At 42.1% G+C, this 16,103-nt stretch overlaps 1 protein-coding gene across 7 annotated transcripts in view; it reads left to right on the top strand.

The window, feature by feature from the left end:
* GUCY2C (guanylate cyclase 2C) overlaps positions 1-16,103 on the top strand; it is a 144,136-nt gene that overhangs the window by 33,418 nt on the left and 94,615 nt on the right. For 6 of the 7 annotated variants that reach the window (XM_049693872.1, XM_033408152.2, XM_033408149.2 and 3 more), the window contains exons 4-7: positions 7,500-7,612; positions 9,174-9,238; positions 12,040-12,255; positions 14,573-14,694. In XM_049693872.1, the coding sequence (XP_049549829.1) occupies positions 7,544-7,612; positions 9,174-9,238; positions 12,040-12,255; positions 14,573-14,694 (472 nt within the window). In that variant the 5' untranslated portion in view covers positions 7,500-7,543. Of the gene's footprint in view, positions 1-4,226; positions 4,459-7,499; positions 7,613-9,173; positions 9,239-12,039; positions 12,256-14,572; positions 14,695-16,103 lie in introns of those variants that run through there. The other variant, XM_004281123.3, reaches the window with a different exon arrangement.

The raw sequence follows: 16,103 nt of genomic DNA, 5'->3' as shown, positions 1-16,103 counted from the left end.
ACCCTCTAATGCAAACACTATCCTTCCAGCTGTTTGTTTCAGCTGTCCCCTTTCCACCTGTACTTCTGCCTGCCTATTGTACCGTCATCCCTTCAAGCCTCTTCTTTTTTTTTTTTTTTTTGGCCGTGCCGTGCGACATGCAGGGTCTTAGTTCTCCCACCAGGGATTGAACTCACAGCCTGGGCAGTGAAAGCATGAAGTCCTAACTACTGGACAACCAGGGAATTCCCTCAAGCTTCTTCTTTATGCCTTTCCCTCACTCCCCTCCTGCATGCACTTCATTGTTATTCAATTTAGATTTTATAGTCCATCTCTCCACTCTTTTGACTTTGTTCAATTTTTTTTTTATCCATTTGTTCTTTCATTGCACCTACCTGGAAAAACCATACCTGAATAAGCCCAACCATTCGCTTTCCTGTACTGCTCTTGGGCAGCTAAACATTGCTAGAGAAAATCATAAAGCTGGGCTGAGTAAGGCCAGTTTTCAGTCACTCATCTCCGAATCTCACCACTGACAAACAACATTAGGACACATCTCTTATCAGTCCCTTCTCTCACTCATCACAGTAACTTTTCAAGTCCCTCCCTTCTCAAGCCTCTGACTAGCCCAGCTCTCCTTTCATTCTCAGCCAATGACTCACCTTCAGAAAATAAATTTAAACAATCATACATAAATGATCTCATCTTCCAGCCCACAAGTCTAGAAATATACGTGTATATATGAAACCGAGCAGATCCCTGCAGGGCCTTCGTGATTGCAGACCCTTCCATGTTCCCCCACTCCCACCTTTAGAAAAAAAAAACAACCTTATTTTCCCTGGCCTGTTTCAGAAAACAGATTCAAGCAATTAATCATTTAAGGAGGGGCAAAAGCAGGAACTAAGAAAAGGCAGTCAAGCAAGGAAGGTGATAACAACTTAAGCAATAAGTAAAATTGAAGGATTGGGTCATAAAGTCCTAGTTCTCCTTGAGAAAAACAGATAACAGTGTCTGACACACATTCTTAAGTTATTTCTTACGGAAACCAGACCCCCGACCAGGTGGAAACTGCTGACCCTGAACACATAGACCATAGACTGGTTGGAGCTGGAAAATTGATGATCAAGATTACTGAAACACCACCCTGTCACCTTACTGTCTACCAATCCGAAAAGTGTCCATGAGCTGATCACACACCCTGCGACCCTCACCCCAACACTGCCTTTAAATACATTTCTCTGAAAACCATCGGGGAGTTTGGGTTTTTGAGTATTAGCTGCCCATTCTCCTTGTTGGGTGCCCTGCAGTAAACACTGAGCTTTCCTTCACCACAACCCAGTAGGTTGGCTTTGCTGCGTATCTAGGTGGGTGGATCCAAGTTCTGTTCAGGAACATACACAATCATCCTACAACACGTTCTTCCTTTTATAAGGAAGAGTTGTTCTTTCTGCCATGTTTGGAATCCCATTGCCTCTCATTTTCTTGGAGCCATCGTCATTTACGCCTCCTCTCTCACATTTGCCACCTCTCCCTCTCCACCAGCTCCTTATCAACATTTAAATAACTCAACTAACTTTCACCCTTAAAAATCCTCTCATAACCCTATCCCCACTTCTGGTTATCACTCTGTTTCTTTCCTCTGCTTCTGGTAAAAGAAGCATAATTTCTGGTTGTTTTCAATCACTGAGTGGATTTCTAGAACCAGCCTATTTTTCAGGTTTTGGTCTACTATAAAATGAGGAGAATCACGAATACTGTCCCATTCAATTTTACTAATCCCTTCTATTAATGTCTGGTTCGTTGAGTACCCAGAATGCATTTCTTCTTTCACCTGGGATGAACAGTAGAACCGACAAGGCTAAGTCAAGGGAGTGTTACACCAGGCAATTCCTGTCCTGTCCCAGGAGGTCTGGAGGCAGCCTTTCCGTGATCACTCACAAGATCTCTTTCATGTCATGATCTGAGGAAGTCCATTCTCCTTGTAGGCCCTGCAGTGGGGGATGCAACTCCCAGTGTAGAGGTGTGATCAGCTGGGACATGGTAAATCACTAGAGGGCCATTCAGGTTAACCTGAAGAGTGGCAACAGCCCAGCTTTTATTAAAATTTTTTTGTAGCACAACACCGTAAATCAACTATACTCCAATAAAATTAAAAAAAAAATTTTGGCGGCCGACCACCATGATTGATTGAATTTATCATTTCATATATTGTATTTGGTCAGTTTTAAACTGTAAATAGAGTTACTTCCGGGGAAAATTTGTAGGGCTACTTTCTCTCGCTGTCTTCTTTTGCTATTTGATGGTTTTCTTGTAATGATTTGCTTTCAAGTTTTTTCTCTTATCTTTTTTGTATCTACTATAGTTTTTCTTTGTGGTTAGCTCAAGGCATGCATAAAATATCTTGTAGTTGTAGCCATCTGTTTTAGGTTGATAACACCTTATCTTCAATTGCATACAAGAACTCTGTACTTTTACTCTCCTGTCCCCACACTTTCTATATTGTGTGCCCAATAACAAATTTTTATCATTTAACTTTTATATTAAGCTTAAACATAACTTAGGTACCACCATTACAATATTACTTTACTCTGCATTTTTTAATATATTTACCTTTGCCATGAGATTTATGCTCTCATATGCTTTTGCGTTGCTGTTTAGTATGTTTTCATTTCAATTTGAAGAACTCCTTAAGCATTGCCGTAAGGCAGGTCTAGTGGTGATGAGCTATCTTAGTTTTTGCTTATCTGGGAAAGACTCTATCTCTCCTCCATTTTTAGAGGATAATTTTGCCGGTATAATATTTTTGGTTGGCAGGGTTTTTTCTTTCAGGTACTTTGAACATATCATTGCACTGTTTCCTTGCCTACAAGATTTGGGCTGAGAAATCCACTGATAGTCTTATAGGGGTTCCATTTCATGTGATGAGTCACTTTTCTCTTGCTGCTTTCAGAATCCTAGAGCTTAGTCAACAGCTTTCCCATCCACCCAGCTGAGTGTATAACGGGTCACTCTTGACTCCTCCCTCTCTCTAATGCCCCAGGTCCAATGAAATATCTTCTTATCATTTTACCTTTTAGATGTCTCTTGAACCCACTTCCACTGCCACGGCCCTCATCTGGCCCCCTTCACTTCTCGCCTAAACCACAGAAGCAGCCTCTTAATTTGCTCCATGACCCCACTCCTGCCTCTCTCTAGGTCATTTCTTCCATGGCAGCCTAAGTGCTCTTTACAACATTTATCTGATCATGTCCCTTTCTTGACTCTTAGGGTAAAGTTCCAAATTCATAATGGCTCACAGGAAACCCCCTGGCCTACACTTGCCTACTCCTCTGGCATCCTTTACTGCCCTGGACTAGCTTTCTTCACTTCAGCCATACTATATCTCTTTCAGTTCCTCAAATATCCATGCCCCCTCCCACTTCTGGGCCTCTGCACAAGCTCTGTCCCAGCCTCACATGCTCTCTCTCACTTCCCATTCAGCTAACACCTGTTCATCCTCCAGGGCTCAGCTCAAGGGTTACTTTCTCAGGGACGCGTCCTTGACTTTCCAGAATAGGTTAGGTTAATCTGCCATGTGCTCCCACAGCACTCCGCACTGTTTTTCATTGTTGAGTTTAGTTATTCATAATTATTTACTTAATGTTTGTCTTCCCCACCAGTAGACATGTGTTCCATGAAGACATTAATGTATCCATGTCATTCATGGCTGTATGCCCAGTGCCCTTCCAATGCCCCGTCAAGTCCCAATAATAGTTGCTGACTGGGTGAGTGAAACACAGATCTTCCTAGTTAAGGATTCAGTTTCAATGTGAAGGATTCAGTTTCAATGTGCAACTATAACCTAAAAGCTAATAATCTATCATATTTGTGCTTGCCTTGAACACTTTGACCTTTATTTTCCATCTTACAAAGCGTTTTTGGTATATACAATACTGCCCTCTTCCTCTTTTCCCTCTTCTCAGTGATGTGTCACCAGTGATTTTTTTTTATTGGGTGAGGCGCAGGTAATCTTGTTTATAACTCTGACCTTTCTGTGAGCAAACACGCAAAGTGAACTTTGGTTTATCTCCTACTGTAATGTAGCTGCTAATTGCCGACAGGAAGGCTGTATTCTGTGGTCCACGTGACCAGTGGGGTGACCAGAAAGGAGCGTGGGGAAGAGTAGACCACGGGACTCAGTGACAGGCTGTTCATTTGGAGTTCCTGCTTCCCTGAAAGGCCCAGAGTAAAGCAAGGAGTATGGTGCTGAGGTGAGGGAGGTCATGAAGACGCCACTGTTGGCCTTGGCTTTGTGGTCACTGCTCCTCCGACCAGGGCTTTTGTTCTGGACCTCCCAAGTGAGTCAGAACTGCCACAATGGCAGCTACGAGATCACTGTGCTGATGATGAACAACTCGGCCTTCCCAGAGTCCCAGGTTAACTTGAAAGATGTGGTGAACGCGGGAATGGAAATAGTGAGACAGCGTCTGCTTGAAGCTGGTAAGAAGATGGTAACAGAATTCTCCTCCCTGTTACCACCTCTGGGGTCAGAGGGTTGCTAAGCGAAGACCTGTGTTCTCTGCCTGATCACCCAACCTTCTCTAAGGGCCTGGCCCACAGGCCTTTTCTATTTCAAGGCAGTAGATCCTCAAAGAGAAGGATTTGAGCCCTACCTCAATGAGTTCACTCATGATCTACTCTGCTTTGGGGATGGCCCCGACCCAGGTGTTCACAGCAGTGAAATGTCCCAGCTAAAGCTGGATTTAACTTAACTGGACTTAAGTAGATAACACTACTCAGCATCAGGAAGGCATTATGTTTCCTTCTGTAGCTTCTCAGAGGCAAGATTTGGTCTGTGTCTGAGATTTCACAGGGTTACCAGTCAAGAAGATGAATTAAGTAAAGATCCAGGTGCTAACTCTTTCACTGGGATTTTTAATCCATCTATTCACTCTTGACATTTCTGGTGGCTGTTATTATAAGATACAGTCAATATGATAAATTTGCAATCAAATTCAGTGTTGAAGTTCTTTATTGTATCTCTTTTTTGGGGGGTATAAGAAAATTATTTTATTTTACTTTTTAAAATGTTTTATTGAAGTATAGTTGATTTACAATGTTGTGTTAATTTCTGGTGTACAGCAAAGTCATTCAGTTGTGTGTGTGTGTGTGTGTGTGTGTGTGTGTGTGTGTGTGTGTGTATTCTTTTCCATTATGGTTTATCACAGGATGAATATAGTTCCCTGTGCTCTACAATAGGACCTTGTTGTTTATCCATACTATATATGCTAGTTTGCATGTATCTCTTAATTATTAAAATAAGCTATACCAGTAGATAAAACATGTAGAATAAAGGGAAAAAAGTCACCCCTGATAATTTCCAGCCACCTGGATATTTCCAGTATCTTTTCATATGCCTCTGAGTTTCTTGTTTTTAAGAACATAGTTGAGGTCACTATGGCACAGAAACAATTTTCTGTCCTTCTTATTTCATTTCACATGATTCTACAAGTGGCTTTCCTAGAGCTGCATAATCTTCTTAGCATCATGTGAATGAATGACCAATACCCCTTAGAGTAGATATCCTCCCAAATCATGTAATAATTCCCATGGTAGGACATTCCATTGTTTTTAATTTCTCACGATTATTTAAAAACTACTACAATAAACATTTTTATGTACATAGTTTTTTTCCATGCTTTGAGGTGAGATTGCCATAAGTATAATTACTGAGTCAATGAGTATTTCATACATCTTAATGGTTATTTATGGTTCTAAGGAGAGGATGTCTTAATTTTCTCTATTTAAAATTTGTGGTAATAATAGCAATAGGGATCATAGATCATATATGTGTAATAACTGTCTTCTGTGCAATATACATTTCTTCAGTCCTTTCTGAGACTGGATTCAGATATAAATGGATGGATCTGATCTAGCGCTGTAATGGAACTAGGAGGTCATTTAATAAAATCCCCTTATTTACCTGGGCAGTGTGGCATAGTGGAAAGAACATTTGCTTCGCAGTCTGAGGACCTGAATTGGAGTCCCTGCCAGTCTCATGTGAGCTATCTCCCTTGGTCTCCCTGAACTTGGTGTTCTTGTTTTTGAGTACCTGTCAAGTGCTAAGTAAGATATAGAATCTCTTTACTCGCCACAGCTCTGTACGATCAACACTACTGACACTGTTTCACAGCAGAGGTTTAATAACTTTGCTGCAGTCATACAAGTTGTCTGTTTGAAATGAGAGTCAAACCCCTATCTGTCAGATTCCACAGAGTGTATCATGTCACCACTGTAAGATCTTTACCCATCCATTGCTCGTGAAAATAAGGTAGTGGGACACTGTGGTTAGAAGCAGAGATTTGGAATTGGACAGACCTTGGTTCATATTCCAGCCTTTTATCCAACCACTCATCACCAGTGACCTCACGCAAGTTACTTACATTTTCTGAGCCTCAGTTCCCTCACCTGTAAAATGACGATAAATAGTAGTTTCCTTCTGTGGGTGTGGTGTGAATTAAATGAGGAGATTCACATAAAGTACCTAATTCACTGACTGATACATAGCCAGAGCTCAATAAATGGCTGTTGTTTTATTGTTGCTGCTCTTACTGTTGTGCTTGTGAAGGACGTTGATATTGTATCTGTTGCTGTGGTGTCGGAACACGTTACCAGGCATATCTCAAAAGTGAAGCCTGATTTGAAGTCATCCCATCCCATTGTCTAAAAAGTGTTCAGTATTTTCTTGAGAAATCACTTGGGATTTGGGGAGATAAAAGTAAGCAAAAGGACATCACAGCACCATAATCATGAGAGGCGGCAGCTCACCACAGTACGTTCTACAGAAGTGGTTCTCAAACTTCCCATCTCAAGGCCTTTTTACACGCTTAAAAATAATCATGGGTTCTAAAGCGTTTCGTTTATGTTACATTTATCAATGTTTATTATATGGGAAATTAAAACTGAAAAATGTTCAAAATATTTTCTTATTGATGCAGTTAAAATAACAATTGTAAGAATTTGTTAACATAAATAAAATTTCATATTAAAGAAAACATATTTCTCAAACCAAAAACTCTTAGAAGTAGGTGGGAAAAGTGGCAGAAATTCACATTTTAGCAAATCTCTAATATCAGGCTTAATAGAAAATGGTTGGATTCTCCTATCTGCTTCTGCAATTAAAATGTTGCCATACTACATATTATGTAGCCTCTGGAAAACCTCACTATATGCTCGTGAATGTCTTAAACTAATAGAATAGTTTCGACCCCATGGACCTCCTGAAAGAGTCTCAAGGTGCCTCAGGGGTCTGTGGCACACACTTCGAGAACCACTGCTCTATAGCATATTGGTTCCAGAATCAGACTGCCCTATGTTCAAAACCCAGCTCCACTCCCTGCCAGCTGGGAACCCTGAGCAAGTTAACTTACCTCTCTAGATCTCCTCTTTCTAGAGAGGTAGAACAATAAAGTCTCATGGCTGGTATAAACTTCCTGAGAAATAACACTAGCCTTCTCTTTCCCCTCATTTCTGGATAATAGGCCTAAATGTGACCGTGAATGCCAGCTTTATCAATTCGGAAAGTATGATTTATAAGTCCAGTGACTGCCGGAGTAGCACCTGTGAAGGCCTCGACCTACTCAGGACGATTTCAGTGAGTACCTGCCTTCGCAGAGTCAGCTCACACCCTCCTGCCTCAGGAGGGCCGCAGCGTGAGCTCGGGCGCTGGCCCGCCAGGATCTCTCACATCGTCTCCAGCTATGCAGCTGAGTGATTTGGGGACCAGGTGCTCCGACTGTATCCCCATCTATTTCCCAAGTGATAGGCACCCTCCAGGAATCTAGGAAAGCGGGGAGAACCTTAGCTATGTTCTGTCTGTACACGTTCAGTGGTATGGAGGGGAATTATTTTGTTTTCAGCTGTTTTTAGAACTTTTAACAAATCTAAATGTTGGTATTAACTGGTTTGCCTTCATGTCCCTCAAGAAAAATCTGAGGTGCCCCATTAAAAAATATACTCTAAAGCCTTACACCAGACACCTGTTACAGTCATCACCATATGCACGGTCGCAGGTTTATCGCTTAAGGGCTGAATCTGAAACCTAACTTTAAAGTAGTAACTGTAATGTCAATCCGTAGAAATGGGAAGACAGAGATTCTTGCCTAGTTCCTCCTGCCAACTCCATCCCCAACCAGAGCTTTCTGGAACTGAAGAGTAGTCCAAGCTCTCTAGAGGCAGGTAGGGTGTGAGATGTCCCTTTGGTACAGAGACCTAAGGGAAGGCCGTCCAGGAAGCTGAGCACTGGGCACAGATCCATGGCTCTGAAGCTCTCATCAGTAACATCACATCGACCAGATTGGCCGCACTCCTGTCAGGAAGTGGTCATTCTTTTTTTGCGGTACGCGGGCCTCTCACTGTCGTGGCCTCTCCCGTTGCGGAGCACAGGCTCCGGACGCGCAGGCTCAGCGGCCATGGCTCACGGGCCCAGCCGCTCTGCGGCATGTGGGATCTTCCCGGACCGGGGCACGAACCCGCGTCCCCTGCACCGGCAGGCGGACTCTCAACCACTGCACCACCAGGGGAGCCCAGGAAGTGGTCATTCTTGATCATGGGAGGGCAAGGAGCGAGCAAGGGGAGTTTAATAAACAGGTGTGCCTCATCCCTGTCTCCGGAGGTGGGAGGTCCCACCTCATTCTCCAACACCAACAACAGAATGCTCCTAATCAGTTTCCCCTTGAGAAAGAGTGGAATTAAGATCTATAGTCTCTCACCCGGCCACACTGCATTTTGTTCTCTCCAGCCCCGCTTTGTAGCTCTCCCTAAACCCGAAACTTGCCCTGTCCTTGCATAGCACCTCCAAATCTAGCGTCTTCACCCCTTGACCTACAGATAACTGCTAATGTGACAGTCTGCCAGTCCCTCTCCCACCACTGGACATCCTCCTCTTGATAGAGTCCAGGGTCACGTCAGTCAGCTCACCTTCAGTGGGATGCCCTTCCCTCCATCCACAGCCTCTCCGCTCTCGGACCCCTTTATCCCTCGGCTGGCCCTCGCCCAGCCCAAGGCATGCACGCGGCTCCTTTCTGCTCTACATTCTAACATCTCGAGAGGCCCGCTTTCTAGCCTTCTGGGAGCCTTCCCCTTGCTGGTTCTTTCCTGTGCATTGATTCACAGTTTTAGTTTTAGGAATTGGTTGTTATTTTTTTCTCCTACAGGGGACCAAACAGATGGGATGTGTCCTCATGGGGCCCACGTGTACCTATTCCACCTTCCAGATGTAGTAAGTAGTCTGGTTTGTTGTTTTCATGCCCCTGTGAATTGAAGTCAGGACATCATATCAAGATTTAACTGATGTATCAAACAGCAGTCTACTCAGGGCAATACAATTGAGGGTGCCAGGGCCCTTGTATGTTACAGTCTCTCTATAACTGTCATTCCCTCATCCGGGTAACTCTGCCTTTGCTCAGTGTGGGGTGGATGACAGTAGATATTCCACTTCTGTTACTAACATCTGAGCTTGAAAAGCAAAAAGGTAGAGGTGAAAAGTTAGACTCCAGGCAGGACACAGGGAAGATAGTGAACTTAGATATTTTGAGAGTTGAATAAAGGAAATCTTCCCAGAAGTATGGGCAGAATGTGCCCAAACACAAAGGAAAGTGCAGCACCCTAGGGCATTAACAGGGCTCCGTTCCCTCCTTAGGGCTGTAAGAATAGGGAAGGTAGCAGGGTTCTTATTTCAAAGCACTATTTGAGGATTATATATATAACATACTAAAGTACTTTGCACAGTGCCCTTATCAGCTTAGAAAAAAAAGAAAAAGCTTCCACTGTATTTAGAGTGAAAATACTTCCTGGCTTTGGGAAAATCGCCCTCACCCCTTTCGATCATTTCACTCAGCGTAATTCTCCTCACTGCAAAACACTTTGTTCTGCCAGCTCGCCTCTCCCCCAATCCAAATCCCTCTCACAGGCCTTTCTTTCCCCTTTTTCATCTCCCCGTGAATCAAGGATCACCCTTTGTCTACACAGAGAAAACTATGCTGAAGGAACACTTGCAATAGGTTTTGAAGGGTAGACATTAGACTTCTGAAATTTCTGTTGCAAAGTCTGCTTCTCACACCTCCCACCCAGCTGTATAAACAGACTCAGACGTTCAAACCCACACAGACCATAGACACCCCACAGAAGCACATTTGACCTCATCTTCTGTACCGAAGTGCAGACGAATACAGAATCTTATCTTCCTTGTGCTCATTCCAGCTGTCATCTTACCTGACCATTTACTGATATTGCTGGCGAGTGTGCCCAGAAGGAAAGGAGAAGTAGGACATTGATTCACCACTTATGAGGAACTTCCATGTGCAAAGACGCATTTTTGTTGTGTCAGAGCGGAGACAATTAATAGAGAAGGTGACAAGGACACTGGTGACCAATGCAAGGCAGAGTGGAACAGGTTCCCTTAGAGAAGTACAAGCAAGGCGCTGTGGATGCACAGAGGGAATGGTCCCTGTGGTTGGGAGAATTAAGCTTCAAGAGGAGAAAGACTTCGTGAAGGAGATGGTATATGAGTTGAGTGTTGAAGAATGGGTTAAATTGTAATGGGTAGAGGTGATGGGATCAGCATCCCAGCCAGCAGAGGGAGAAGCATATGTGAAAGCAAAGCATCAGGGAAGTGTAGAAAATTTGTGCAAGTCTGTATTAACTGGAGGGAAAGAGATGTATAGGGGAGTAGTAGAGAGAAAACTAGGAAAATTAGACAGGGCCGTATTTGGGTGGCCATGAGTTCTAAGTGAGGGAAGGGTTTTTAATTAGATTTGCATCAGAAACCACTAAAACAGCAGGGAAGTACCATCAGAAGCAGCTCAACTTTGGGGAAGAATAATTGGAAACAGTGTAGAGGAAAGGCTGGAGCCCACCAGGAGAGACTGAGGACAGGAAAATCAGGGGAGGAAGAGATCCTGAACTAGTGAGGAAGCAGTTGACTTGGAATAGGAGGATCGCCTTAAAGATATTTAAAAGTAGAATCAATAGCATTTGATAACTGATCGGATACTGGAGTGTGGGACGAAATGTAGTTGTTGAAAAGGCTTTGAGATATCAAAACGCTAAAAGAAATGGGAAAATCAGGATAAGGAACAGTTCTGAGAAACAAAACTAAGAGACAAATTTAACTGTGGCCGTGAGGAGTTTGAAATGCAAGCAGGACACCCAAGTGAAACCTTTCAGTGGAGCACCGAAGATGGAAGGGGAGGTCATTTTCCTCCCTTTATCAAATACATCTTAAGCATCTACACATAAAGCAGGCAGACCGGAAATGCTGCGGTGAACAAGCTGGGCGTGATTCCACCTTCGTGGCGCTTGCAGTCTGGTGGAGGAGACAGGTATTCAACAGGTTCTCACCCATGATTCCTGGTCTTAGTTATCAAGGAAAGCTCTCCTGATGGATAAAGAGATGTTTAATTAAGGACCTGATGGATGAGTAAGTATCAGCCAGGCAAAGACAGAGGGGAGCAGCATTTCTGGCATCTGTAAAGACCCTGGTAGAAAATAAAGCTTGCTATGCTTAAGGGACCACAAGCAGACCCGTGGGCCAAGCAGCGGAAGGAAAACAGTAAGGTCCTCAGGTGATGTCTGTCTCAAAGGCCGTCCGTAGAAGAGCTAGCAATAAGGCAATGCATGGAGGGAAGCTGCAGAGGGCATCTTCTGGGCTTTACAACATTTGTAGTAGCTATGGTGGCCCATTTTCTATTCTTTCTCTGCCCTACTCCCCGAAGTCCATATGTCCTAGCCTAGATGTTAGGACAACCCAATGACAACTCATTTTAGAATAAATCGAAGTAACCAAGCCACATATACAAGAAGACACCCAGAGTATGTGTAGAACATAGCATACGTTCAGTAAATATTGTTTTAGATTCACCTGTGAGGGACAGACCTATATCCATGGAACACCTGCTTGAGTGACCCTGTTTCATTTTTGTTATTTATACCCACATGCTGAAACAGCTTAAAGAGGGATCTTATTTGTACTACTTAGGTTGTTAATCCTGATACTGGTTTCTCTCTCACCCCTTGGCATAGCCTTGACACAGATTTGAAGTATCCCATGATTTCAGCTGGAAGTTTTGGATTGTCGTGTGACTACAAAGAAACTTTAACCAGGCTGATGTCTCCAGCTAGGAAGTTGACGTACTTCTTGGTTGACTTTTGGAAGGTCAATTATTTTCCATTCAAAACTTTTTCCTGGAACAGTACCTATGTTTTCAAGAATGGTACCGAGTCTGAGGACTGTTTCTGGTAAGCAGGACCATTAATGTCCTTCTGGCGCTTAGCAGGGAGAGAAGCCATAAACTCTCAGCAGGCCACTAGTTATTATCAGACATGCCTTCCATGAATAGTAGCATTGGGAATGGAAACCAGCCCACTTTCTTACACACAAGTGGTACATAGCTTACATTAATTGATTTCATCCTTAAGCTGTAGATATATTTAGATAAGGCTGTTTGTTACTCCTGTTTGAACTAGGTATATTAAGCATAGCTCTCTGAAGTAGATACCCATTAACTTTAGGTCAAATTGAAATTTCACTTGGAAGTATACAACACTTCACTGATTCCATGATCTAAATCAGTAGCAACAGGTAAAAATGTCTGGTTTTTTTTTTTAACAGCAACTTTCTTTGAGTCCTTACTTTTTGCCAAACATTGCACTAAGCACTTTCTTTTTTTTTTTTTTTTTTTTTGGTTTGAAGCCATTTTTTTTTTTAATTGGAGTAAAATTGCTTTACAGTGTTGTGTTAGTTTCTGCTGTACAACAAAGTGAATCAGCTATATGCATATCTATATCCCCTCCCTTTTGGACCTCCCTCCCACCTAGGTCATCACAGAGCACAGAGCTGAGTTCCCTGTGCTATACAGCAGGTTCCCACTGGCTATCTGTTTTACATATGGTAGAGTATTTATGTCAAACCTAATCTCCCAATTCGTCCCACCCACCTCTTTCCCCACTGCGTCAACATGTCCGTTCTCTACATCTACGTCTCTCTTTTTAAAAGAATTTTTATTGGAGTAAAGTATAGCTGATTTACAATGTTGTGTTAGTTTTGCTGTACAGCAAATGAAAAATGTCTTTTCAAGAACATGTTTTAAAAGTTACCTAATATTTATTTCCTAAAAGGAGTGCATGGAGTTATTCAAGGTGGCCACAATTTTCTTCCTGACCTCTACCCAAATTGTTATTAACTACTAGAATGTAGTGGTGTAAGAAGGAGAGTCTGATGTTGAGGCTGACAGTCTTAGGATATGAGGTCTAAGATTCAATTGAATAATGAACGTTTATTCTATAGGATGTGCAGCTAATGTTTCATATTAATAAAAAGGAATCATATGGAGTGTGTTATATGTCTTGAGAACGCTGAATAAATGTTTTTTAAACATATTTTCAAAAAGTTGCATTTTCTCTTAGAGTTTTTTAGTTAACAGTGATCTGATTTATTTTGTTGTCTCAGTGTGATTGACATAAAGTGTCTATGTAATCGTAAGTACGTTGACTAAATTTTTTTCTAATTCTTCCCAAATGGCATAAGTGACCTAGCAATAAATATTTATATATTGTAGATTTATTATTTATTTATTTCTTGGCTGCGTCGGATCTTAGTTGCGGCACGCAGGCTGTAGTTGAGGCGTGCAAGCTCAGTAGTTGTGACACGCGGGCTTAGTTGCCCCAGCATTTGGGATCTTCATTCCCTGACCAGAGATCACACCCACGTGCCCTGCATTGTAAGGTGGATTCTTTACTACTCGACCACCAGGGAAGTCCCAATAAATATATTTTCATGAAGGTAAACCCTCTAAAGAAAAGAGAACAAGTACTATGATCTCCATTTTACAGATAAGGAGAAGGGAAACGAGAAGTAAATGCTGTCATATTACCGTGCAACATATGATAGCAGAGAATGTGCATTCTGCCTGTCCTACACCAGTTAGAAATCGTTTCTCTCACAGCTTTTCAGAGGAGTAAGAGTGGTGGGGAGAGCAGGATCTTGGGTACCATTGCTAAAATAAAATCACAAGGCCCACACAACTCCAGCAAAGGTGGCAGAAAGAATCTCTTGAAGGAGTCTGCAGTAGCTCTCCACCAAAGCATCCAGAGGACCAAAATAGGGTACCCCTGGGAACACACAAGAATCAGCCCTAAGGCAGCACCCTAGAAAGTTTGGGGTGAACTTAGAGCACACAAAAGTCCTTTCCACACAGTAGGAGAAATTATTCCTATCAACTCTGAATTTTTGTACTATAGATTCACAAGTTTCCATTTATCTGTGATAATGGGACAAGCAGAATAGTCTTCCTTCAGCAAATAACAAGAAGCCATTATAAGGGATTTGCCAAATGTCTACTATCTGTATATATACACGAAGATTCCCTAAAACTTTCCCTAAATTAGATGTCCGTAGTCCTAACCATTGGTATCATGCTGTGTATTGTCTATTGTGTAGAAATGAATTTTAGGTGAACAAGTCCCTGGACAGATCTGTAAACAGTGAGCAAACAACATGGAAAGCCATGAAGAAACTAAGCTGATTTCTTAGAGTTTCTCTTTTTTTCTGTTCTAGGTACCTCAATGCTCTGGAGGCTGGAGTTTCCTATTTTTCTCAGAACCTTAACTTCAAGGGGACGCTGAGAAAGGATGACGAGTTTCAGCGTATCTTAATGGGCCAGGACAGGAAAAGCAATGGTAAGAAGACATGAAGATAATTTTTGGCCAGCTACGTCCACACAACCACCACCTCCCTATGAGTCATTTTGACAAATCTACCACCACAGAGCTATCATCGTTACTGTATATTTTGTGTATATTTGCAGAGATCTGTAGCTGCGGGCACCTCCATTATACTGTTCCTTTTGCTGATTAAAACCTTATCCTCTGAGCAAAATTAGCAGAGTAATGTTGAGCAAATATATTAACATTATGAAAGTAATGATGATGCTAAAATCCAGCTTTTATAAGCCAAAAATGTTATCACGATCCACTATTAGTAAACTGCTTTTTAAGTTCACCACAATCTAATATATTGTTGGATTTGTGACGAATTCTCAAATATTCTGAACCCTCGTCCCCTGGTGACCAAGAGGATGTATTTATTGATATGTAGCCTTAAGCAAAATTACCAGTTAGGCAAGGATTGTCTCACTTTGCTTTACTCTGTCGGTATTTTACCTGCCTAATGATCTCTCAGTTATAGGCCAAGTGTGAAAGGCCAATGGGATACTAAGTTATTTGGTGATTTATTTCACTTTCCACAGAATTCTTTTTGCAAATAAGAATATATCAGGAGCAAAGGAATCAACTGTGGAATTTTCTACGAGGAAATGTTCTTGCTTGTCAGGATTTCCTGGTATCGCTTGAAGTATCATTTGCTGTTATAATTAAGCGTTTGCCATATTAAGAGCCTACCATATGCAAAACGTTAACTAGGATATGGGGAACAAGAAGTATAAGATGATTCATGTCATAAAGTGTTTACAGTTCAGCTGGACAACACAGTGTGTGAACAGATCTAATGAAGTGTCTCCCAGCTTATTCATCTTACTCATCAATCCATGCATTTGGGAAATCTGGCTGCAGTGGATAGGAGAGCTTAGAGAATCAGACTGGAACTCGATCACTGAAATCACTTTCTGAGCTAAGAAGCTGCGACCAAAACCCAAGGAAAGGTGCTCAGGAAGACTTCATCAGTTCTCACATTAATTTATATCTTTTCCAGCTCCTTTACAAGTGGCAGGGCCCTTCACTTACCACTGAAAGTAGCTTCTATAACTACTCCAGCCTCGTGTAATGGAATAAGCACGAAGCCAGACTCCAATACTTGACTATCAGAATTATTCATCCACCGGTTTTTTTTATCTCATTGACATTTTAGCTACAGTCTCCTTAAATCAGTAAAATTAAGGGCAAGGACTAGATGATTCTTTTTAAGATCCCATGCAGTTCTCCTCTGCTTCTATGACTGTAAATGAAAAATAAAAGGAGGGGGGGAGTAAATTGGAGGAACTGGTGTTAATCTTAAAACACGAATGTAGCATGGACTTACTGGGTTCAAATTCAGGCCCCCGGTTCCCTTCCTGCTTGGGAGTAGACTATTG

Source organism: Orcinus orca, chromosome 11 (genome assembly GCF_937001465.1).
Source record: "Orcinus orca chromosome 11, mOrcOrc1.1, whole genome shotgun sequence".
In the NCBI taxonomy this organism is placed as follows: Eukaryota; Metazoa; Chordata; class Mammalia; order Artiodactyla; family Delphinidae; genus Orcinus; species Orcinus orca.
The sequence above is the reverse complement of the archived record's forward strand: the minus strand, read 5'-3'. Positions and strand labels throughout refer to the sequence as shown.